The sequence below is a fragment of the Mustela erminea genome, chromosome 1 (assembly GCF_009829155.1).
Source record: "Mustela erminea isolate mMusErm1 chromosome 1, mMusErm1.Pri, whole genome shotgun sequence".
In the NCBI taxonomy this organism is placed as follows: Eukaryota; Metazoa; Chordata; class Mammalia; order Carnivora; family Mustelidae; genus Mustela; species Mustela erminea.
The window spans coordinates 209,381,883-209,406,929 of NC_045614.1; the positions used below are offsets into that span (position 1 = coordinate 209,381,883).

Genomic DNA, 25,047 nt, shown 5'->3' on the forward strand with positions numbered 1-25,047 from the left:
TTTAATGAGAAAATGTTGCTATATTTTGGAAACATAGTCTTATTACACAGATATTTTCCCTCAAGTTGGCTAACCACCAGCTTGACTAGATGAATAGAATTTAGATGTGCTGTAAAAATAAAACATTTCATTAAACATATTTTGCCTTGCTTTCAAACCTTTGCTTTCCTGGTGGAGGTTAAAGGGGAATGGGTAAGTCTGTGTAACTGTCAGGAAGTCTGCATCTTATTAAATGTTTTCTTCTTTTAAATCACTTTAATTCTATGTAATGTGTAAGTACACATATCTTTGGGTGTTGTCGTGGTGGTACAAATATGTTTTAAGTTTGTGTAGTAGGTTTTGCTTTACAAAAAAAAAAAGGAGGTATAAAAGTTTGTGTACTGAATTTCTCTTCACTAGATTCCGTTTGAGGACTAACCTGAAGGCTGTGTATTTGGCAAATTATAAGGTTAAGTCTCCATCTCAGGCTACAGACAAAAATAAGTTCCAGGTAGTTTAAATTTAAAAGTTAAATTTCTTTAAAAAAAAATTTTTTTTTTTTAAGGAGAATATGGGAATAATTTCCTGGCAACGAAATACCTCTCTGAGTTAAAACCAGAAGCCATAAATGGTAAAAATGGGCAGTTTTGACAATATAAAAAAATTAAAACTTGCATATTGCAAAATACATCCACATTATATAAAGACTAAAAATTAATACGAAAGAAACCCAAAACTTACAAAACTTGTCCAAGGATATGAAGAGATATTCACACATGAAGAAGAGTATATTGATTTTAAAAATATACAGAAAGTCTTTATCTCATTTCCTCATTGCATCAGGAAATGCAAGTTAGAAAAAGCAGATAGCATTTTTCATTTCCCACCTGAGCAAGTTTAGAGGTTTCATAATAGCCAGCTCTGTCAAGAGTGCAGGAAACTAGATGAAATACACGCTGTCAGCATGGTTGTATGAGTTGACTAAGCTAATTGAAAAGCAGTTTGATAATACCCGTTCAGATTTAAAATTCTCATTCCCCTTCACCCAGAAATTCTGCTGTTCTCCCTCCTCTAGACGTTTTTTCGGCACGTGCGCAAATACATGGGTAGACAAACGTTCACTGCAGTGTTGTTGGTAAAAACAAAAAAGGAATAGCTCCATACAAGTAAGAGAGTGGTTTAGATAAATTATGGTACAGCTAAGCAGGAAGATTTAAGATATGAAAAAAAAATTACATAATCTACATATACAGATAAGCTCGCCAGTAAATAAAACAACAAAAACAAAAGAATATGAACAGTATAATTGCATTTTGGTTAAATAAAAATCTGTGTGTGTGTATATATGTGAATGTTTCTGTGTGTGTGGTTCAATTCTTGAAATACAAGCCTGAAACCGTGAACATTGGCTACTGCTTGGCGGTAAAGAAGGGGCTTTGTGTTTAATTTTTTGTACTTTTATATTATTTTCATATTTACAAACGTACTAACATTTGTAATTTTTAATGGAACACTGAAAATAAATCCAGCTTTGACAAGTATAATAGAGGAGGAGTACCCAGGTCGGGAATGGTGTTTGCTTTATCTCAGACGTCCCAAATATGTCATGAAGGATGAAATTACACAGCTAGACATAATTTACTGGTTTGCTGAGGGGACAGCAGCCGTGTCTTCTACTGCACAGTGCAGCATTATACCCCAGATGGCATCCAACTGTATTGTCTTCGTGAAGTTAAGGATCAGCACAAAATAAAAACATGGAAACTGACATGTGATAGTAACAATTTTTTTATTCCCTGAAGTTTGAGGTTAAGAAACATGATCATGAAAATATGTATTAGAACATTACTATCAATCTCTTGCTTGACTAATCAGGATTTAACTTATTTTTGTGGGCATAATCATCAGATTCTTTGATTTCTCAAACTATAAATTAGTTGACTATCCTGTTAGATTTCAGAAGTCTAACCTTTCCTTTTTTAATGTCGGCAGTCTTGGAGGGAGGTTTTAAAAAATCTTAACTGTCAGTCCAGTTTTCTCCAAAAATATTTTTTTCCACAGTTGACTAAAAAACTAAAGTGGTATCTTGTCTGTAGTCCTGTTCTAAATATTGTTTATAATAGAAAGAAATATAAGATGATGTCTACCATTCATATGTTTAAAATCTTCGTAGAAAAGTTGGGAGAAACACATGAAAAAGCCAGTATTTGATGAAGTTCTCAGTGAATGCTTGCTAGCTCTGCTAGGAAAGAGGAAAGGAATCAGAATGGACTGATGTGCTCAGGGAAGAACTTCCTAATGGAAACTTCCTAATTTGACCTTGAGTTTGACAGCTAGAACTTAGATACTGTGAACACTGATGGCCTGTCTTCTGATCCGGAGGTCCTGGTACTTGGAGGGCAAATAGATCAAATTTGACATCCGTGATGTATTGGAATAGCATTAGAAATTAGAAGAGGGGCTCTTGGCTGGCTCAGTTGGGAGAACATGCAACTCTCGATCTCAGGGTCATGAGTTCAAGCCCCATGTTGGGTGTAGAGCTTACTTTAAAAAAAAAAAAAAATTTAGAAGGCCTTTGCTCACTGCCCTTTTGTTGACCTTTGTCTTAAGGGCACAGGCTGATGATAACTCAGCAGGTCTGGGTGGTGTAGGGCTGAGGAAGACATTAGAACTGGTCAGGAAGCTTAGAAGAAGTAAGCATTCCAGCTCACCGCCAGAGACTCTGGGAACTTTACTCTGTATACAGGATTCAGAATCTCCTCCAGGTGGTTCTGTTAGGCTGACTGTCACTTTTGGGAACCACCACTCTAACCTAATGCATTTTTCCTGTCAAGACTAATTCTCAGTCATTTCTGAAACATACCCTCTTAGAAATATCCCCGAAAAGAATACTTCTTTAGTGGTTGTCAGCCATCAACCAGTCGAGTTCATTCTGAAGATTATCTTTTAATTTGGTCTTATTCCTGTAACATTAAACTCACTGTTTTTCCTTGTTTTCTCTTGAGGGAGACTTTTTAAAATAATAGTATCTTTTCTTTCCTGCCTTCCTTCGACTTCCATAACCTTTACATCTGAGGTTGGCTTGTTTAGTAACAATTGGCCATTGTATCATCACTGTTTGGAGGGATGAGTCCACTCCCGGTTCCAGGAGTGGGCCAAATGCGGCCCCCTGCCTGTTTCATAATAAAGTTTTACTGGAACACAGCTGGACCCGCTCATTTGCATATTACCCTCAGCTGCTTTTGTGTTGCAAGGGCAGAGTTGAGTAGTTCCTACAGAAGAAAGATCTGATGACCTCTAAATTAGAGCTTCAGAAAACAATTTTAATATTCCTTTTTTTTTTTTTCAATTTGACAGAGATCACAAGTAGGCAGAGAGGCAGGCAGAGAGAGAGAGAGAGAGGAGCAGGCTCCCCACTGAGCAGAGAGCCTGTTGTGGGGCTCTATCCCAGGACCCTGGGATCATGACCTGAGCCAAAGACAGAGGCTTTAACCCACTGAGCCACCCAGGTACCCCCAATTTTAATACTCTAACCCGAAAGTTTTGGGAAGACCGTGTATTTCCAGGCTGGCAAATGCAGGAACCATTTGCTGCTCCCTGTGCTGCTCGGCACATCCCAGGCAGCCCCACCAGCTGCTCTGAGTCAGCACAGTTTACATCTCCTTGCTGTCCTCCTTCTGTGTCATGCTTGCGAGGGGAGAGGGACTTTCTCTTTCCCTACTTTGCGACAAGGTCAGAGATTTCAGAAATATGCTGCCTGATGAATCTGGCAGCCACGAAGCATATAAACGTTGAGAAAAGAGACAGTAGTATTGGGCTTCAGCCATATGTACTTGAACCTCATAGCTGTGTGCATTTGACTGTTGAATCCAACCCCGGCTGCAAACAGTGGATATTAACATCCTGGAGAATAGATCGGTAACATTCAAGATGCGTTCGTAGTTATCTGGGGTTGTGTTTCCCTTTTTGATGATGTTCCACTAGAATGACCCCAAATGCTTTGAGGTGTTACAGTGGGGCAGCTTAAGTGAAAGTGTATTAAGACCATTCTTGTTACTATTTCCGATCGCCCTGACTTAGAGCCCCCAGTAGATGTATCTACTTGATGTCCATTTAACTCCACATTACAACCAGCCCTGTTGCAAAATCTGTATGCCTAACTCTTGCTCTGTTCTAATCGTATGTACTGTTTTTCCACCATTGGGTTGGCATTTTGGGTTGAGTTTCCCAAATCCAGGAAGAAATACTTCTCCTTTTCATATGAGAACTGTTGTGCTTTTTCTGAGTAGTTAATTTAATGTTAAGAGTGAATTTTTCTTATATCCTCTGAATCTTAAAATTAAGTTATACATTAAAATTGATGGATTCCTTTAAAAACAAATCAGGCTAATTAAAACTGTTGTTCTGTCAAAGTTGACCGGTGTATTTCCTTGGTTAAAAGGGAAAAACTGATCTCATCGTTACCCTGAAGGATGGGGGAACTCTTGTTGGCACAGATAAAAGGCTGATGTGGCACCATGTCTGCTTCCTAAGTATGCAGAACAGAACAGGGCTGGGTGTGATCAGCTACTTGGGGTACAAGCTAGACCTGCCCATGGGACTTCACATCCAATTCCAGATGTCGATCCTAAAAGTCCTGTGAAGCAGATAAGACCTTTTGTGTCAAGGGAATGACAGTAACACACAGAATATAATTGAGTAAAGCAGCAGACCTTTGAGAAGGTCCTACTGCTTGGACAGATGAGTAGCAGTTCCAGACGGACCATGATCCAGGATTGAACTCCAGCCCCTAAAGGGTTGCTGCTGGCAAAAAGGCAAACCGAGAGGGCCTGGGGTCTCAGGCAAGTTCCTAGAGCAGAGAGTGCCCCGTACAGAAAACCAGGGATGGTTCCCTACAGTGAAGGTAAAGACTAGGCTCTTAGAATGGGACCGAAGCCCAAAGGAGAGCACTTCAGTACAGGCCGAGAGCGGGACAAAGGGAGAATTCTGGCTTTTAAAACTCTATCATTAATCACTTCTCACATGCCAAGCAGCATTTTCAATATTTCACAATTCTCATAGGCACCATAATGATACAGGTACTGTTATCCCCATGTGACAGATGAACTTGAGACACCAAGAGATAGTGAGTTGCCCATAGTCACCTGGTTAATAAATGGTAGAACCAGTGTTGAAATTGGGGTAATCTAACAGCAGAGCTCTTCTCTTAACCATTACCCTTCGCCGTCTGAGGCTAAGTCCCTGTGTCAGGCTCTCGTTCCTTACTCACTCACTCCTGCCTGACATCACCTTGGTCTTAGAACGAGAGGTGGAGGGGGTTGGGAGCTTGACTATTGTTGAACCTGCCCAGGAGTTGGGGGATTCCCCAGCAAAATCTGGCCTCGAAACAACTGTTTCCATTGCAGAGCTGTGGCGATGTTTTAAGTAAGTCATAATATCACCAATAAATATAAATGAAGAAGGAAAGGCGTTTAGCCATTTGCATTTCACATAAAATCCAAGTGGGGGAAAAAAAATGTCATCTCAAATCTTCATCTAGAGAAACAGTTGGGGCTGCCCTGAAAAAGAAACGTAAGCACAAAACAGTGCGGGGGACTTGAATGAGAAGTGGCTAATGTGTTCACATCTGATGTAAGCGTTAGCAAGACTATCAGAACTGTAAAGCCAAAAATAGAACCTCCGAAGCAGTATTGCTCTTTATCTTGGGGAAATCCTTGGAACGTGCTCAGTTTTAAAAAATTGCTTTTACCCCAGACAGTAAGGGTTCCTTAAGGTGGAGCAGAGTGCCAGCATCTCCTGCTCACTGGAAGTTTTATAGGTAAATTGTAGAGCTAAGTTGTAAGCTATGTAATTCGACTTTTTCTGGCCCATCCCAAGCGTGTTTAAAATTCAAGTATGCTAATAAACGTTGCACCGACTCTGCACTGAATACAGGTGGTAGATGTTTGGTTTTATAGTTTGGGGCTTTATTTTTTTTTATTTACTTATTTATTTTTCCTGTGTATTTGAATGAGTTAGAAGACTGGTATTTTTTCTGTTTTTCCAAAATCATTGTTAAGATCCTGCCTACTCATTTCTATGATTTCTCAAAAGCAACATTAATGTCTGTTGAAGTATCCAATGTTTTACCTCCTCGGACAGTATATATTAAGGGAGAAAAATAAGATAAGGTCTTTGATAGACCCTTATTTGATACAATAATGAAAACAGTTTTCTAACAGTGAGCCTAATTTTCCTCTAAAGTCATTCTCCTGTTGCTCATAAAATAGTGGGGGTAACTCATAAAGGTAGGTAGAACCATCCTGGTGATTGGGAAGGATCCTTTTAGGTTAGAATTAAAATGCAAACATTAAAAGCACTTGATAAAATAACGTCTGTGAGAGTTTTAAACAGCAGAATTCTGTATTCTCACGTGCACTTTTATGACATTAAACTTATATAAAAGAAAAACACAGGACCTTAATAAAATTGGCTGTTGCCATGAATAAACTCCTATTCAATAAATTAGATATATGATGAGGAAATTAAAGAGCTTTTAGGTGGGTTAACAGCATCTTTTCTTCCCGTGGAAGAAATCTAAGATCTCTGAGATGGTGTTTTCATCTTTCTCATCGCTGTACTCAACAGATACCACTTAGTTATTAAGAGATTTTTAGAGTACCGGTTAATGTTGATGGCACCCTTTGGCTTCAGCTTTAAATCATAAGCCCAAGTCAAATTATTTCTTAATAATTCCATGACCTCCCGGGTGATGAAGTCGGTCACATCACTTTCCAATTCAAGGTAACTAAGAATTTCAACTATGTGCCTGAGGGCTTGAGTCACTTTATCATAACTGCCATTGCTAGGAAAGTGGGGAGGGCATTTTAAAAAAAAGAAAGAAAAAGGCAGAAAGAAGGAGAACTTGCATCACAGCACATACTGTTTGTTCAGAGTTAATGTTTAGAGACTGTTTTCCCAGACATGGAGAGGATAAGAGGGTGAGGAGGCATCCGTGCGGTGTGTCCGTCCGCTGGGGTGGGAGGCTTGGGGCTTGGTCCCTGGTCCCGGGAGAGCGCCTGGTGTCTTCAGGGGCTGATTGAGCTCCAGGGCGGTTAAACTTTGTGACTTTTCCTGCAGGTGGATGAGAGCCAAACTGGAGAACCGGGCTGGCTTGGAGGAGAACTAAAAGGAAAGACAGGATGGTTCCCTGCAAACTATGCAGAGAAAATCCCAGAAAACGAGGTTCCCGCTCCAGTCAAACCCGGGCCTGACCCGACCTCCGCCCCCGCCCCCGCGCTGGCCGTGCGCGAGCCCCCAGCTCCTGTGGCAGTGACCGCTCCGGAGCCCTCCGCGACCCCCAACAACTGGGCTGACTTCAGCTCCACGTATGTGTAGGCTCGCTCAGTCTTCTTTCCATTGTTGTCACGGTTTGGGGCTGTACTTCTGGGCAGAGGAGCGGGCTTATTCCGTCACCCCATTCCCCGATCCCTCTGCTCGCGGACTGGGTGTGATGCGGTCGGCGCCCCGCAGTGAGCCGTCCGGGTACACGCGACATCGGGCCGCTTGTCTCACCACGCTCGGAGCTGGTCTGCAGATCTCCTTCGGGGGGAAGAAACGGAGAAATGCCATTTCCTAATCTGACACCCAGGGCGGTCAGCACAGAGTCATTTCCTGCCTGTAACCAGCCCTTTTTTTGCTGGTTAGAAACAAATTGAATTGTCACATGGTTTTAAACAGGATAGAAAGCTGTTTCCTTCAAAGCTTTGCTCTGTTCTCTGTCATCGGTCTGGTACACATGTGTCGGGCGGTGCGCTGGGTCATTGGGAAATGGCCTTAGAAACTGCGTGTAAGCAGAGGTTTGAAATGATGGAGGAAACTGCTGTCCACGCTTACATATAGAGGACCGTCATCTATGTGTGCAGTTGTCGAATAATATTTTATTTATTTTTTACTCTTTTTAAAAAATATTTTATTTATTGACAGGGAGATAGAGAGCACAGGTAGGCAGAGCAGCAGGGAGAAACAGCAGACTCATGAGCAGGGAGCCTGACGCAGGGCTCCATCCGAGGACCCTGAGATCATGACCCGAGCTGGAAGCAGACGCGTAACCAACTGAGCCACCCAGGCATCCTGTAAAAGTGTTTTAGAAAAGCAGTCAAGCAGGAGTGATTTGAGTAAGAAGTAGCTTACTTAATTTTTTTTTTTTTTTTCCTAAGTCTAATCATCTTTGAAAAGAAACAGATGGAAGGCCAGGAGTCAAGACATAAAGCTAGAGAAAGATCAGATGGCTCAGACGGGAGAAAAGTGTGGTGACCACGGGCAGAGAAAGTGGAGGGAAGGATGGAAGGAACGGCAAGTTTTTCATACTCTTATTTCCATACAAAAGGTTGCAGATGCCAAGAAAGGCCCTCCCTATCTAGCCTCTGCTGAAAAGTAGTCTGCCTTTTTAATTGTTACTTTTTAAAGATTTTATTTATTTGACAGAGAACACAAGTAGGCAGAGAGGCAGGCAGAGAGGAAGGGAAGCAGGCTCCCTGCTGAGCAGAGAGCCCCATGTGGGGCTCGATCCCAGGACCCTGGGATCATGACCTGAGCTGAAGGCAGAGGCTTTAACCCACTGAGCCACCCAGGCGCCCCAAGTTCTGACCCTTTTTTTAAATGAAGACTAACATAGAAGATAAATACTTTGTTTTCTAAGATTTCATTTTGCTGTGGTCCAGTCATTGTGACTCTCTCCTGCGATACATGAGTGGTGTGTACTTCTCCTGCTATTATTATGGGTGTCTTATTTTCCAAACCCAGAATCAGGATCTGCAGTCTCACAAAGGAGTTATTTTTTAGTTTTTAATAGAGACAGACAGACAGGAAAGGGCAGAGCTCCATCCCCAGCCCAGCTCCATAAGCAGGCTCCATCCCCAGCCCAGAGCCCAGGGCTCCATCCCATGGCTGTTGAGACCATGACCTGAGTCGAATTCAAGAGTCGGACCCTTAACCGACTGAGCCACCCTGGCACCCCTCAAAGGAATTATTTTGATTTTCAGATGTGTTTGTGTCTTCTCAAAGACGTGAAGAGTAAATTACGTTTGGATTTGCATTCGCACAGATATATTTATTTAACATTATACAAATCACAATATTAAAGCCGTCCCTGAGATCCAGCATGCCCGGTGGCTATAAGGATCCCAGTTGTCATTACCCTGGTGGCCAGACATGTGGCCTGGATTTTGCTGTGAGTTAGAGGGGACAGAGAGCATTAAGCGCCAGCTGCCAAGCTGGCCTGTTTTCACAGGTGCTGTCTAACTTCTTTTTTGCTGTTTTTACAAATGACAAAGTGGCAGAATATTGTTCCCATTTTATCAACGAGGGAATGAAGATTCAGAGAGACGCTGTCATTTGCCTGAGGCTCATCACTAGGGCGTGAAGCTCAGACTCGAACCCGAGTCGGAACCTCTTTCCACCCCGTCTTGTTTGTGAATTTAGAAAGCCCCATAAATGCAGTGGGTCTGTCTGCCGTGGGTGAGAAGCGGGCGTGTAGGAAGGATGCTTCTCATGGTGGCCTATGTTTCCTTCCAGGTGGCCCACGAGCACGAACGAGAAGCCGGAGACAGACAACTGGGATGCGTGGGCCGCCCAGCCCTCGCTCACTGTCCCAAGTGCCGGCCAGCTAAGGCAGAGATCAGCATTTACTCCAGCCACGGCCACTGGCTCGTCTCCGTCTCCTGTTTTGGGCCAGGTAAGGGCAGTCGGTGGGAGTGTGAAGTCCTGGCCTGCTGGACCCAGTACCAGCACATTCAGCTAGTGCATCTGGACAGTGTTATTTCTACGTATCCGGGTCAGGTGGCAGCGTGAATTTGGTTTTGTCAATAGTGTTAAGGAGTCTGGAGAGTCTGGAGAGTTCCGAAGAGGGGTAATCTCCTGCACAGGTTGACAGGAAGGGGCGTTTGAACAGCATCTTGATTTTATTCTGTAGAGGAGGGGGCTGGCCTATCAGCCGGCAGATACTGTGAGGAGAGTAAGTAGGACAGTGGGTTTCAGGAAAAGCTTGGGCCAGTCGATCTTGGGAGACCAGTGAGTATATATCGGAAAAGATTGGTTGACTATAGGTGAGCGGGATAAAGTAGTTGTTCTGAATATTACTACTCCATATAATAAAGCAGCAGTTGACGTACTATAGTAAAGTTAAAGGAAGGGAATGTCTGCAAGTAATCAAACAGAGCAGATGCCCATCTGGCAGGCAGTTGGGAGTGGGGGACAGTGTCTGACCTGGAGCAGCTTCCTGGGGTGCGGCAGGCAGAGGACTTGGGGCAGCAGTGACCGTTAAGCAGGACGGAGTCACACTCTCTTGGAGCCAAAGGAAAGGAAAGCGGTCACGGATTGAGCCAAGGATTTGACCTCAGAGAGAAACGGGGGCACAAGAGAAAATGATTTCTAGTGGGAAGGAGAATCCGGGTTGTAGATGTGTTCAGTTTAAGGTGAACGTGGGGCACCACGTGGGCCCATCTGACAGGCAGTGGGAACGTGGATCAGCTCTGAGGCCATGGGTGAGATCTTCAGAAGGGGTGTGTGTGTGTGTGTGTGTGTGTGTGTGTGTGTGTGTGTTCTCTGACCTGGGAGAGGAAGAGGAGCTCCCGCCCAGAGGGGTTCCTTCCTTTGCTTCTGTCCCAGCTCCGCTGTTTGCAGGAAGGGGGTTGGTGACAGGGCAGAGAGCAGTCAGTGTGGCAAGAAGAGCGTACCTGTGACTTGGGAAGGGATAGGAGAAACCGATTGCGAAGGGCTGGGGAAGCAAAGAGCGAGTGGAGAGGTTTGTGACCCCGAAGTCACAGGAGCAGAGCAGAGGGAGGGCACCGGGGAGAAGGGGCCACCGAGTCAGGCACTGAGAACTTCATGGTGGAGGGTGGGAACCATGTGCAGGGCACAGAAAGACAGCATTCGTCTTCTGGGAGACGGAGGGTGCGGAGAGGCTGGAGGAGGGTAAAGGAGAAAAAGGAGTTCAGAGGGGGCCGTGGGCCGCGCTCTCGGGAGCGGACCCTGACGGCTGCAGAGTGTGCAGAATCAGCCGAGAGGAGTGAGGGACTTCGGGGCTGGATTTAACCCGAACGTGTGACCGGTCGTCCCTGCACTTTGTCTCTGCTCTCTGCAGCCACACTTGACAGCCTGGGATTAGAAACAGCAGGGAAAGAAAAGCTGCTACTGTGACCGTTATTACTGTCCCAGCAACGCCTGTGGATAGATTCACTCCACTTCCTTAACCTTTTAGAGGAAGTGTTTCTGGTACAGTGTGGAAACCAAGGCCTAGGGAGAGGAAACAGTTGTCCAAAGTCACGAAATCAGTAAGTGACACACATGGGGTTCCAACCCTGAGGCCAGGCTGTGTCCGGCTGGCCCTGGGCTGGGTTATTTGCTTGTGTCACTGCAGAAAGGTGGACAAGGCAGGCACAGGGATGGCGTCTGCGGGGAAGGGTTCATGAGGCGCCGGTGAGGACTCAGCCAGTCGGGAGTGGCGTGGCAGAGGGGCGGATGGAAGCGGCGGGAGGATTGGACAGCGCAAAACAGCAGCAAGCCAGCGGGCTGTGGCCACGGGAAGCTCCTGGGAACCCAAGGAGGGAAAATGGGAGGCAGAGACTCTGTGGGATTTGAAAGAGTGTGGAGCCGGGATGGAAGAGAGGAGGGACATTGCAGGTTTAAGAGGGTGAGGTCCCAGGAAGATGGGGGTGGAGCCGTGGGTCCCATGGCCGCTGGGGTGTTTGATCTGCATCAGTGCTCACCATCGAGCATCGCTAGGAAAATGTCTTCTAAGGCAAGTACATGTTGGTTCTGAATGAGCTGTCTTTGGCCATTATCCTTTGTTTCTGTCCATTTTCACACATGATGAAAAGTTGACTTGTTTTTTATTATTATCTTAAGATATTATAATGGTTTTATGTTACGGTTTTTAAAAAGATAATGAATGGCTCACCCTGCCTTTCCAGCCACATCTCCTTCTACACCCCTCCATGAAACTAGGCTCCACGCACCCCAAGATTGTGCTCCTCTTCCCGGACCCTTTGCAGTGCGCTGCCTCGAGGCCTTTGCCGGTGCTGTGCCCTCGGCCTGGAGTGCCCTTCTTCCGAAGCCCTAGCTCGCACAGTCTTCCTCGCCCTTCGAGGCCCGACTCCAGTGGCGCCTCCTCTGTGACATTGTCCCTGTTGCCCTCAGGCAGAATTCCTTCCTCTTTGCTCTGTGTCCCCGCAGTGAACAGTTGGAGCCTATTGGTGGTAGATTTCATTCTGCCAAGTGCTGTGGATGATTGTGTATATCTCTTTCTCCTGCATTAATTGTGAAGTCTTTGCTGAGAATATCAATATCATACTGTCCTTTTTTATGGTGCTTTGTGGTTAATAAAGTCTTTTAACCTAAATTATTTTGGGGAGCCAGAGATCGCATTTCATTCCTCTTTGTAACCACGTTGGCATGTAGACGTTCACAGGGGATCACGAGGCATTTACGCCCCGTGTCTCTAAAAAGGAGCTGAAACGAGCACAGTCCAACATGGGGCATATTTTCCCGTGTCCACCTGAACTCACTATCAGTCCCTTATCCTTTGAGATTCCATACCGTTTCTGCTCCCGTATTGGTCTTCCACCAAATGTCCATATGCTTTTGGAAATGCGGGAGGGGTGCCCTGGGCCACTTGGGGGTTAAAGTGGAACCAGACAGAAGAGGCACAGGGCCAGGTGCCACAAAACATATTATGACCTCCTGGCTTGGTTAGAGGGGGTGTTCGAGATGGCCAGACAATGTAGGCTGGCAGGTTTTCGCCTCTTGTTTTGAAAAGAAGTGATTCCCACGACACAGGGACGCATCCGGCCCCCATCCTACACTGAAGCAGGGCCCTTCGTGGCTGTGTATGTGCCCATGTGCGCTGGCTGGAAAGGGGCGTTGGTGCCAGTGCTGATGTCACCGGAGCTGGTAACTGATCGCGGAGTAACGAGAGGTCCTTTATGTGTTTCCACACAAGGGCGAGAAGGTGGAGGGACTACAGGCCCAAGCGCTGTATCCTTGGAGAGCCAAAAAAGACAACCACTTAAATTTTAACAAAAATGATGTCATCACCGTCCTGGAACAGCAAGACATGTGGTGGTTTGGAGAAGTTCAAGGTCAGAAGGGTTGGTTCCCCAAGTCTTACGTGAAACTCATTTCAGGGCCCATAAGGAAATCTACAAGGTATTTTTGTGTTTATCTGCTTCTGTTAGATGAAAACTATGTTAGGCATTAAAGTATTGCTTGCACTGGTTAAGCGTCACAGTTGGGGTTGCAGGATAATTTTGTCTTCCGGATCCTCTAACTATGGAAGTTAGGGGCTGTGCCTGCAGAAGGCAGCCTCTGACAAATAAGTGATCTTTTCTTTGCTTCAGTTGTGGAAGGCTGCATATCTTGTTTTTCAGTGACTTCTATAAGAGGGAATTCTACTCTGAGACCTGGAACATTCTTGTGGATTAGTTGCAGACTATGCCTCTCTTCGTGTGTAGTACCCCGTACTACACCAGATACACATGAAGACTTAGAGGCTCAAAACATTTGGGGAAATAACGGAAAAAACGAATTCTCTCTTTTGTTAGGAGCCTTAGAGCATGGCTCTTTTAACATAAAAGTAGGAGTTCAATTATTGTGATCACGTAGGTGCTCAAAACAAATTATGAGCGTCAAGGAGAGAAAAATGGCAAAAATTGTGGACAAGCACCTGTTCTCCATGCTTGCAAATAGAGCAGTACATTGGCTGCTCACCCCGCGTAGCAAGTACTGAGAAGCAAGAATGCGAGCTCCGAATCTGGTATCTGTTGCACATTCTGTGTTTTCACTGAGCGAAGCGGGCTTCTTTCCGCTGTAGGTGGGGCAGAGTTTTAAACATTAAGCAGCTTAAAAAAAAAAAAAAAATCAGTGTCATTTGTATTCATTTCTTTGAAGATAAAAATTAAAGTACCTTCTCTTCCCACCTCTTCCAGCATGGATTCTGGTTCTTCAGAAAGTCCCGCTAGTCTGAAGAGAGTAGCGTCGCCAGCAGCCAAGCCAGCTGTTTCTGGAGAAGGTGAGAACTCGAGTCAAATTATGCTCCTTAGGAGGGTCCTGGGGATCACGGAATATGAGCAGTGAACATTTGAAATGAGACGGGATTTCATTCTAAAATTGACTACGTTGATTGACGTCCGATGTGTCCCACTCTGAGGTAAAATGAAAAGTTAGATCTTTCCCGAAGCAGAGTACTTCATGGAGACTTTCAAAACAGAATCAGATACATTGACCATAAACGCTGAATCTTGTCATGATATTTGGTCACGAGCCCTTTGACCATTAAAAGAGGCCCATCAGCGTCACTAGGGCTCCAGTTTTGGGAGCATCTCCGTGGCCGAATCGTGGCCATTGCTTCCCCTCGTAGAGCCCGTTCTCCTCGGATCTGTACATCAGCGTTTTGTTGTCAAACTGTAATGATACAGTTGAGTAAAGCTGTCCCGGCAACTTCTGCCGTCTCCCTGACCTCAAAGGAAACAGAAGCTTAGTTTTTCGGTTCCTGGTAAATAACCACATTAGGCCTAAAAATGTCATTTTGAGTATTTGCGGCACCAATAATTAATGGCTTGATTTCCTAGGCTTTGTTTTCATGAAATAATTCTGAGGATCACCCGTGCCCATGCACGGTGTGGGGTTTAAAATGAACAAAACCCACATAATCCGGGCTCCAGTGGTAAAAATCTCCAGTCTTCTCTGCATTCGGTGTGGCGTTCTCATCGAACTGAAGACCGCTGCCTGAAGCTGCCCGGCTTTCCACCAGAAGTTGGGTCAGCGCTCCTAGCTGACAGAGGTCCACCCGGTTGTGTCCAAAGTTTTCGTGGGTTCCTCAGATAAATTCTCTGCAGATAGTGTGTTTGATTTAGTTTCTTCGCCATCATGAAGTTGTTGCATTCCTTGGAAAGCATGCCTTGTGAAAGAATTATGAAAACAGTTGTTTCCGGGGGGAAACAGCAAGGATTAAGGTGCAGTGGCCCTTCAGTCTCAACTGTAACACAGTTACTTTTCCAAAAGGAATTCTGGAAGCAGAAATGTCTGTAGTTTATAAATACAGCCGTAGAGACCTCATCGCTGCCAAGCAAATCCAGCATTTTTTTGGATCTTTGCCATTCCCACTGAAACGAACATTAGCAGAGTTCCGTTTATATGTGCTTCATCAGTCATCTGAATGAGTGTTTTATCCACTAATGTTAGCAGAACGAGGCACCAAAAAGCTTTTTAAACACACCGTGTGTGGTCAGTTTTATATAAAGCAAATTTTATGGTTCTGCCCAGATTCACTGTTATTTTATCCAACGAAGCTTATACCCGGCTCTCTCCTGCCAGCCACGTACTCGTGAGCATAGTGAACGCCCCTTTGGGTAGAGAGTTACTGCAAAGGATTAGGAGCTCCGTTGTGCCAGGCATTTAGGAGAGAGGTCCGTGAGTGTCCGCTGACGCTCTTGCCTTCTTACTTCGTTTCCGGGATTGTCGACGGCGAGCCACTCGGCACAGCGGGCCCCCTCATCTAGGAACAGTTCCGATGAATGCTGATTTGTTTGGAAACACGTATGGAGGCCTTGTCCCTTGAGGCCTCGCAGAGGTCACAGGTGAACCACACACGTTTAAAGTTGGGTAACAGAGATTGTCATCCCACTGACATTGATTACATCCACCGCCAGGTGATTTAGCAATATTAGGAAACACTAGGAGGGAGATGGCTGGCCTTCCAGGGGGCCGTGGGAGAACCTGGCAGTTGATGTTCAGAGGAAAGCTGTCGACGTATATTAATGAGTCCCTTATTATACTGCATTAAAGGCGATCACATTTCAAGTCAACCATACACCAGATTGAATAGATCTGTAGGTTTGGGAATGGCCAGTGCCCTGTGGTAAATGTCTCCGCAGGGAGGTCAGAGGGAGGGCCACTGCGGGGCCTCCTCCCATGTCCCCGTTCTCACGGAGTCCCCACCCCGTCCTGCAAGATGCCTGTGTGCACGCTGGGGCGAGCAAAGCCACGGTCTTTTCCAGTCTCCTTGGTATCGCAGGCTGCAGTCCTAGGTTCAGCCAGAGTTCAGGCCTCTGAAGTTCTGAAGCATTTTGAAAGTAGCTTCAACATTTGGATCCGTTTTTGAGAAAGCGACTTTGCAGCGCAGGAATCACTTGGAGAACCCTCCATCTGCCGATCCGCCGAGGACCCTGTCTGAGCTGGCCGCACTCGAGCTAAGGGTCACGTGACAGCAGCACAGAAGGAAGGGGTCAGAGGACGGAGAAACCAGGGAAAGGAAGATAGTAATGAAAGAAGAATGCCCTTATCAAGACCTCCAGACTTTGATTTCCGTGTGTGGGAAATCCGTTTTCCAGTTGTAGCTGGAGGTGAGCCTGAGCCGCGCGGAGGACTCAAGACTCAGAAGCTTCTGTTCTCCCTGCATACTTGGATGACCTTGGGTCTGCTGCGGGCTCACTCCCCAGCAGTCACTGCCACCACCGCTTACGCAGCAGCCTTGGAGGGCTCTCCCACAATGCAGAGCTGCCTACATTAGCGCATGCATTAGGGGGCTTTGTGGTTTTTGTGTTTGTTTTAGCTTTCATTAGTACCCCCTGCAGAGGCTCTTAAAATGAGCCAAAAGAATTCCTCCATACTAAATTTCTGCCCATTAATTAACATTAGGCTCTGAATTTAAGGGCTCCCTCTGAAGTTTTAGCCAGTAGCAGACATCATGCATCAGAAAAATGTACTTGCTGACTAGGTAAATGGTGATTTTTTTTTTTTTAAACTACTTTAAAAAAAATACCCAAAAGCCTAGGATAAAATGGAGAAAAGGTAGAAGCAAGAGACCCAGGCTCATCTTTTCTGGAAATCTTTCATCCCGCCCTAGTGTAGTGATCTTCCAGAGAATACGATTTGCTTTCCGAGCCTTAGTAAAGTCAGCTCTTTGCGATTAAAAAGAAAACGGTCCTCTGGAATGCACACCCTTCCCATGCAAGACCACAAAAAACATTAGTTCTCATCCTTCAAGAAGTGAATAATAAAATGTAAGAAAACGAGATTGCTTTTCAACTTGTTCAGAAAGGTTTGCTATTTTCTGGGATTGAGGAGACGTTACTTTTATTATCAGCCCCTGCTTCCTGTCTGTGCCCCTGAAAGACAAATGGATGCCCGTTTTTAACTAAATCGTGTGTATCCTTTACTTTTGTGTTTTAACAGCTCCCCGCCATCCGTGTATGTGGCACAGAAGGGCATAAGTTTTCACTCGGGCACTGGAATAATGAACAGTGTGTCTTATTTAATTTACAGAAAGGTTATATTGTATCTAAAACTTCTCCACAATTGTGACTTGGTACCCTTCAAGTGGAAATTACGGTATCTGATGCGGGTAGAAGAGCCCGTGTGTCCGGGCGTCCAAGTCAGTGCTCAGCACGACTACTTGGTAAATGTAAACGCCATTTACACTTAAAAGGAAATCATGACATTAAAGTATAGCTCACTCCTGGCACTCAGTGTTGGTAGACGTGCAGTTGGCCTTTTTGGTTCCCAAGGCTGGGCCTTCACAGGAATTGTGCCTCTGTCTGCAGTGACTAAATGTTTATGTGCAATTGGGGAATTCGGAGCCCAGGGTGTTCTGCAATTCTGTTTTATCTGTGACAAGCCTTTCTCTTGAATGGATCTTATCCGAATCTCCTTATTCATAAACTTGCATTTGCAAAGCTGTCTGGCTTTTTCTGTAAACAATCAAGCTCTCTCCGTATCTCAATGTTTCTCCCCACCAGAATTTATTGCCATGTACACTTACGAGAGTTCTGAGCAAGGCGATTTAACCTTTCAGCAAGGGGATGTGATTTTGGTTACCAAGAAAGATGGTGACTGGTGGACAGGAACAGTGGGCGACAAGTCCGGAGTCTTCCCTTCTAACTATGTGAGGCTTAAGGACTCAGAGGTAAACCCGCATTAACTGTTTCCTCTCCCTTTCTGTGCGGTGATTCTCTTTGTGGGAAGCCACTACATTTGTCGGTGGAACGCTTTGATGGGTTTGGCTAAGTTCCAGGAACTTGACAGCAAACACAGAGTGACCCGACATTGTTTGAACTTGTCATTTGGTGCGGCAGGGTAAGCCGTGGCTTCCCACAAGCAGAAGAACTCCCTGGGGCCGAGTGGAGGCTGGGCTGAGTCACTGGGTTCCTGTTCAGCATTGGTCTCTGTCCCCGCATGTGACTGATGGAGGATTTGGAGTGAATGTGTTTCATTAGGCCTTTGGGGTCACTGATCTGGGATTCCTGTAGAAGGGCACACAGCAGTATTTCCCCATGTGCTGATACGGGTCCCAGAACATGGGACACTAGAGAGTTTCTAAAATTTATATTTTTGCCTACACGTTAGAAAGACGTAAGGTTTAAGAGCTCGATAACACTTTGGGCTAGGCCTTAGTACCTCAGGCCCACTGATCGGGGGCCTGAATTTTATTCTAAATGCTGTTACCCTTATAAATCAGAAATGGCTCCCATTGTTGTGACACGGGGCCCTAAAATTCCAGTTGTGTACCAAGTGGTCTTGAGGTGGTGCAAGTTTAACCAAATGGTGGGGTGCCCCCCCTCCCGGAGTATTGGGAGCCTGTTCCTTAGTGGCACATTTCACGTTAGTGGAGAATTTCAGGGTAAATCAATGTAGTCATTTAACAGATCAATTGCACATAAATAAACCAACAAAAATTGGCTTTTTTTTTTTCCTTTTTCTTTTTCTTTTTTTCCTAACACTGGCTTAGGTATAAGCCAGAGGGACAGGGCTCCCCTCTCATCAGCATGCCAGTACGAGGGTGGACCTTGGGCTGGTCCCCAGGCCCTGGTACCTGCAGCTGCTTTGGGAGCCTGGAGCCGGGCCCCATGCTTCCCCTTTTCTTCTCGCCTTCCCTGTGGTGCCCAGGAGCAATTTCTATTTTGCTTAGGTTTTGTTTTTTCAGGGAGTGTCATTTTAGCTGCTTGGGGTTTTTTGTTTTTTTGGGGTTTTTTTGTTTTGTTTTCCCTTGCTGTGGTCTCCAGAGCAGCTTACCAAGACACCCAAGGAGGGATTTGCATTGCTTACCCTGAGAGAATTTGGCAGAAGCCTGGTAGAAAGTGCTTCTCTCTGGTAGGACAGCGGGCGAATTGTCCTCGGCAGACCCAGAGAGGGGAGAATTGGGCTTCTCTCCAAGAATCCGTTCGGATCCAATAAAAATCATACAGAAGATATTTCAGGGGAAAAACTAAAACTAAACTCAACTTCTACCACTAGGCATGAAGATTCTCAAAGTGACTACCTTTTGGAACAACTAAAAGACCAAAACCATTACTTACATTGTATTTTGATAAACTATAGTTTTCTATTAAAAAAAAAAAAACCTGAAATTAATAAGTTAAAAAAAAAAACCCTGACATTTTTTAAAGGTAAACTGAGTTATAAGATGCTTTTTAACCATGGTCTTAAAATTTGAGACACAGAAGAATCAACAAGTGCTAAAGATTTTGGACAGATACTTAGCTACGTTATTTCACAAGCAAGAAAAAAGTCTAAAAAGTCAGCTCTTTGATTCTCCTTGGATGCAGAGTTCAGTGTCTAAGGAAAATTTCCTGCTAAAACCAGACCCAGCCTCAGATATAAGAATTGCCCCTTCTGGGCATGGGAGAGGTTGTCCTGTCCTGGCTTCCCTGCTCTCTGGGAGAAAGGCCGGGACACAGACGCTGAGGCAGCTTTTTTCCCGCATTCCTGAGGGGGTCCAAGACAAAACCCGGCCCTCTGAGTGTGTCTTAGTTTCTGTGCTGGCTGTGGTGTCAAAAAGGGAGCACACTGGGGCGCCTGGCTGGCTCAGTCGGTCAAGTATGTGACTCTTGATCTCAGGTCTTGAGTTTAAGCCCCACATTGGGCATAGAGCCCACTTAAAGAAAAGCGGGGACCGCACCGAAGCTGTTTGGACCCTGTTACTGGGTGTTGCCAAATACCTTGATCCTTTCATGGACTAAAGGAAGTGTATTCTAAGTCCGTACTGAGACAGTTAACTGGTCCTTTGGAATCTTGTTTTCATTAGTATTCCTTCATTTTGATACACAGCCTCTAAAAATAGCAAGGGAGATTGGTATTAAATATTTCGTTAATACAGAAATCGTAATCAGAGTAAAAATTGTAACTTGGACTTTCCCTGGTAAATGGTTATTAAATTTGAGTAACCAAAATAAAGGGACTCTGATAAGTTAGACAAATGGCATGTTTTTATTCTTGTAGTAACTGTCATTTACTTTATTAAGCTTTTTTTTTGTTTTGTCTTGATTGGAATACTTAATTTACTGCCAGACAGGGACTCAAGAATGAAAATCAATTCAGAATAAAGCCCTCAGTAATGACAGATTGCAATCTGGCCCCTGTCCTGACTCGAGGTCCCTATTGGCTTATTAAGCTGGTTTAAAATTCCATGAGTATCCATAAAGGAATTCAACCCCAGAGCACTTTTGGAACAATTAATAGTTGCCAAAAAAACAAAACAAAACAAAGCAAAACAAAAACCTCTGGTCTGGTCTGCTTCTGTGGAATGTGCAGCCAGCACTGATAGAGGGATTTCAGGGTTTATACACTCTAAGATTTGGGCAGAAAGGACATGCAGGATGGTGGCTGCCTCTGGGGGTAAAGAGGTGAGTGGGATGGGGAAGGCATGTTTGAATGGCCATGATGCTGTTTCCGTTATTTAAAAAGAAAAAAAAGCTCTAAAGCAAGTGTAGCAGACTATTAACATTTTATGTAGTGAATATGGGTGTTGGGCTCATGGATGTCAGTCAGAGTCTCTGTAGTTCTTATGTGTGAAATGTTTAAGTCCCATCTGAACACAAGCAGGAGCTCAGTGTTCAGGACCTAGACCAGTAGGTCTGGCACCCCCTGTTGGAGTTGACCCCGGGGACAGCACACACGTGGTCTACACACAGGCAGCACCTGAGCCCTCTGGGACCCTACGGTGCCGCATCCTTTGTTCACTTTTCTCCAAAGAAGAGGGAAAAGCTGTGTGTTTAAACCACTTAATTTTGTCCCCTGTTTTACTGATACCCATCTGATGGCAGCTGATACAGTGCTGCTGTGTTTCCCCAGAATGAGCAGGGGGGCGCCGGGGGCTCGAGCGGGCTTGTGTTGTCACTGATCGTGTTTGAAGTTGCATGAACGAAACTCTGCTGTATGCAAATGAGACCTTTTGCTCTGTTTTAAGGGCTCTGGAACTGCTGGGAAAACAGGGAGTTTAGGAAAAAAACCTGGTAAGTTACAAACCCTGATGCTTATTTTTCAGTGTTTTGAATGTAATTGCTAGTTGCTCCCAATCTTGGTTCGGGAGGGCCGGAAGCCTGCAAGGGAAGACAACAGACTCTTTCGTAAGAGGGGTTGGAGTTTATTGTCTTCTCGGAATCCATTCACTACATGTACGTGGTTGGGAACTCTAGCTGTTGTTTCACACGTGGGGAGTGGGGACGTCGCTAGATAGAGTGTTCTCATGGGTCGCAAAGAAGCGAGTCAGTCAAGGTGGGGACAGGTTGTAACATGTGGAGCTCTAAGGTTCGTGCGCAGCCACCGCGCCTCATCTCATGGGAGGTCCAGGAAGCTCACTTCCTCTCCTGACAGCACAGTTCAGTCCCAGGACAGAAACAGTGGCCAGGATTCAAAGAGCACAGTAGAGGTCCCGTTAATGTAGGAGCCACAGGGTGGTTCTCCTCAGGTTCACACTGAAGGTATGAAATACAGACATCCCTCCTAATTCAGTGCTATAGGTAATTGAACCAAAATCACATGTTCTACAAATAGTACCATGAACTCGAGGGACAGGACATAGATGTGAAATCATACGGTTTGCGTGGCTCGTCTTTTTGCTCTTGTGTCCGTAGGAGATGGTATATGGGGGCGTCCTTGGCAGGCTTCTGGGCAGGGGTGAGGGGGGGATAGTCTGGTGGTTCTGGGTCTGGTGCTTAGCTCCAGAAGGCCTTACCTGACAAGGAAAAGTGGGTTCTTGGGTTGTCACAGGATTTTAGTCAGACTCCAGAGGCTGGGACACTTGGGTCCCCATCTCGGTTTTAGCTGTGAGGATTTTACATTTTGAATTGTCATTCCAAAGGGTCCAGATGGGCTTAACTTTGTACTGAAACCAGCAAGCTGCTAAGGGACACAAAAGACAGAGAAGAAAGCTGGGGGCAGATTGCTGGCTGTGCATGCCAGGTCCTTTGAGGAGCAGGAAAGTCTGAGGCCAAATAGGACACTCACTTGGACTCTCTCCAGACCAGAAACTCTTGGAATCTAGAGCTAGTCCTTGGCGGGTGAGGGCGGGTGAGGGGAGAATTCTTACCCCCAGCACAGATTTCCCAGCAGAGGCTCTCAGCAGGGCCGAGGTGTGTGTAAGCTGGCCTCTTTCTTGCTGCCCCTGATCTCCCCGAAGCATCTGGCAGGGCCGGGCCTGCCCCCGACAGCCCAGTGGCCGCCGGCTGATGGCAGAACAGGGTCAGAAGGGATTGCCTAGTGCATGTGCTTTCTGGAGCAGGAGGAAGTACCGTCAGAGGATAGGGGGGCCTTTTTACCTCTTGCTTGCTTGCTTTCCCTCATTCCTTCTTTCTTTCAAGATCTGTTGTGGTGGGGAGAGAGCATGGAGGACCAGAACAGTTTGTTCCGTATTGCTTCTAGAAGCTCCGAAAGCAGTCACTGCGGGTATGCCAGAATTCAGTCAGAGAAGCATTTTGTTTTTTCGTACTCGACCTCCTGTGCCAGTAGAAATGTACTTTTCAGAGCCTGGTCTGTGGTGCTGCTGGAATTTTTCCCATGAGATTTTTAACATTTAGGGAAAGTACAGAACTGTTTACATTTTTTTCCCCCCTGCTGAACTATTTTTGCATAAAATTCTCTTAACTCCCGATTCTTTTTTTTTTTTAACCTAAAATGAAAGAAAACGTGCATTGACATGATTCCCACCTGATATTCAAGGATCCCCCTCAGAATGGGAGCCACGGAGAAAATGGTCACGTGGGTGGGGTTGAGAGCCTAAAGCCACAACATCTAGATCAGCTAGCGCCAGGCCCCTGAAAGTTTCTGGAGAAAATAGAATTCATCTTTCTACTTACTTGGAGGGTGGGAGTCCCTTTATTCACTTCCCTAGCGGTGAGTGTGCTGGGTGCCAGCCCTGCAGTGTGGAGGGTGAGGAACCAGGCCCTATGGTGGGCCTCAGGGCCTTGGCAGCAAGGGTGGGGGGGCCAGGACAGAAGGGGTCGGAATTGGGCAAGAACGGGTTTCATAGAGAGAAGTTTGGTAAATGTGTTCTGAGGGAGGATGAGGAGGTCCTAGAGCAGAACCAAAAGACCAGCTGAGCCCATGAAAGGAGCATCTGGACTGTAGGCTGTGGAATGGGGGCCAAAGTGGCCCCCGTCATTGAGCAGAAAACCAGCCCAGGGTACTGGCCTTGAGCCCATTAACCTGGGAACTGGGGAGGTGGCTGTGTCTTCCTAGAATTTCTTCTCCTGACCCTGACACGGCGCCGCCCTGTTTGATCTTGTTTTCCAGAAATCGCGCAGGTGATCGCCTGCTACACGGCCACCGGCCCTGAGCAGCTCACTCTGGCCCCTGGTCAGCTGATTCTGATCCGGAAAAAGAACCCAGGCGGTTGGTGGGAAGGAGAGCTGCAAGTTAGTGTCTTTTCCGTTTGTTGAAAATTCTGTCCACAATTGAGTGTGTAAGATGTCAAAGGGCGAGGGCGTCCTTGCAAAGGCCAGCGGAACCCCCGCCACCTGGTCCTGCGCTTGGATATGGGGAGGCGTCCTGTCGTCAGAGTCCATGTGTTGGTTTTCTAAGCGTCAGGCATCCAGTCAGTAGCAGAATGGGGAGAACTAAGGATTCCCGGAAAGGTTTGTCCACATCGGCCTGCCTGCTGCATCCCCAGGGTGAGAAGTCATGGCCAGGGGCCCCTGTAGAGTTGTCCTCACGTGTTGTGGCCTTACAGAAGCCGCATTCGCCAACCTTAAGTGTAAGGTGTGGCACGAGAGCTGCTTCTGTGTCACAACAGGCTTCGTTCCTGCATGGGTTGGGTGGGGGGTGTGCCTGTGTGTGTGTGTGTGTGTGTCGGTGTCTTCCGTCCGCCATTTTGTCGAGGCAGACCTTGGTCAAGGAGAAGATGGCTGTTGTGGTGCGCTGAAGAGGGAAGCTCCTCTCTGTGCACATGGGCAGCCAGTGACACAATGAAGTGCCGGGAATGGCCAGCACCATCTAGAGTGTAGCCGGAGACTCGGCGAGTCGTGGGCAGCCGTAACACCTGTCCAGTGGGTCTGACCACACTCACCCACTACCTCGGGAATCTGACCTGGGGGGGCGGCGGGCCTCCTGTGCTGGCGTCCCCCGAGATGCCCACAGACGCCCCCTTCCCTCCCCAGCCTTGCACTTGCTAGTCTGCCCAGCCCTCGGTGACCTCTCCGCTACAGCATCTTCTCATCGGATGATTCGTTCTCGCTTGACAACAAGCCCTCCTCTAGGCTTGGGGCCTCCCTGAGAGTAACATGCACCCCCAGGCATGGGAGACCACCGGAGCTGGCCGCCTCCCACCTCTTCCAGAAGGGACATCTTCCCCAGAGCTGTGGTGGTCCCGATGCCCACACCACTCATGGTGTTAAATATTGATGATACTGTTAGCTTCTCACTCAGCTATCTTACGTCTGTGTGCATGTTATCACTGTTTTGAAGGTGGTAACTGTTTGGTTTGTGTTTTTTCTGTCCTCACCCTCCTAGCACCTTGCTGAAAAGACAGTTTTTTTTTGTTTTAATTTATTTATTTGACAGAGAGATCACAAGTAGGCAGAGAGGCAGGCAGAGCGAGAGAGAGGAGGAAGCAGACTCCCTGCCGAGCAGAGAGCCCGATGCGGGACTCGATCCCAGGACCCTGAGATCATGACCTGAGCTGAAGGCAGCGGCTTAACCCACTGAGCCACCCAGGCGCCCTGAAAAGACAGTTTTGAACAATTCTTGCAATCCCCAAGAAAATGGGTGAATTGCCAGGCCCGGGAGGGCTTCTGGTGCCTTCACCAAGAGCTCTCTCAT

At 46.3% G+C, this 25,047-nt stretch overlaps 1 protein-coding gene across 9 annotated transcripts in view; it reads left to right on the top strand.

Moving 5' to 3' along the window:
* ITSN1 (intersectin 1) overlaps window positions 1-25,047 on the top strand; it is a 216,731-nt gene that overhangs the window by 141,345 nt on the left and 50,339 nt on the right. For 7 of the 9 annotated variants that reach the window (XR_004288351.1, XM_032354042.1, XM_032354090.1 and 4 more), the window contains 8 exons: window positions 178-192; window positions 7,099-7,346; window positions 9,535-9,694; window positions 12,959-13,164; window positions 13,944-14,026; window positions 17,754-17,920; window positions 21,200-21,245; window positions 23,524-23,645. Coding sequence is in view for 8 of the 9 variants with exons in the window: in XM_032354042.1 (XP_032209933.1) it covers window positions 178-192; window positions 7,099-7,346; window positions 9,535-9,694; window positions 12,959-13,164; window positions 13,944-14,026; window positions 17,754-17,920; window positions 21,200-21,245; window positions 23,524-23,645 (1,047 nt within the window). In the remaining variant the exon portion in view is untranslated. The remainder of the gene's footprint in view (window positions 1-177; window positions 193-7,098; window positions 7,347-9,534; window positions 9,695-12,958; window positions 13,165-13,943; window positions 14,027-17,753; window positions 17,921-21,199; window positions 21,246-23,523; window positions 23,646-25,047) is intronic. The other 2 variants (XM_032354053.1, XM_032354056.1) reach the window with 2 other exon arrangements.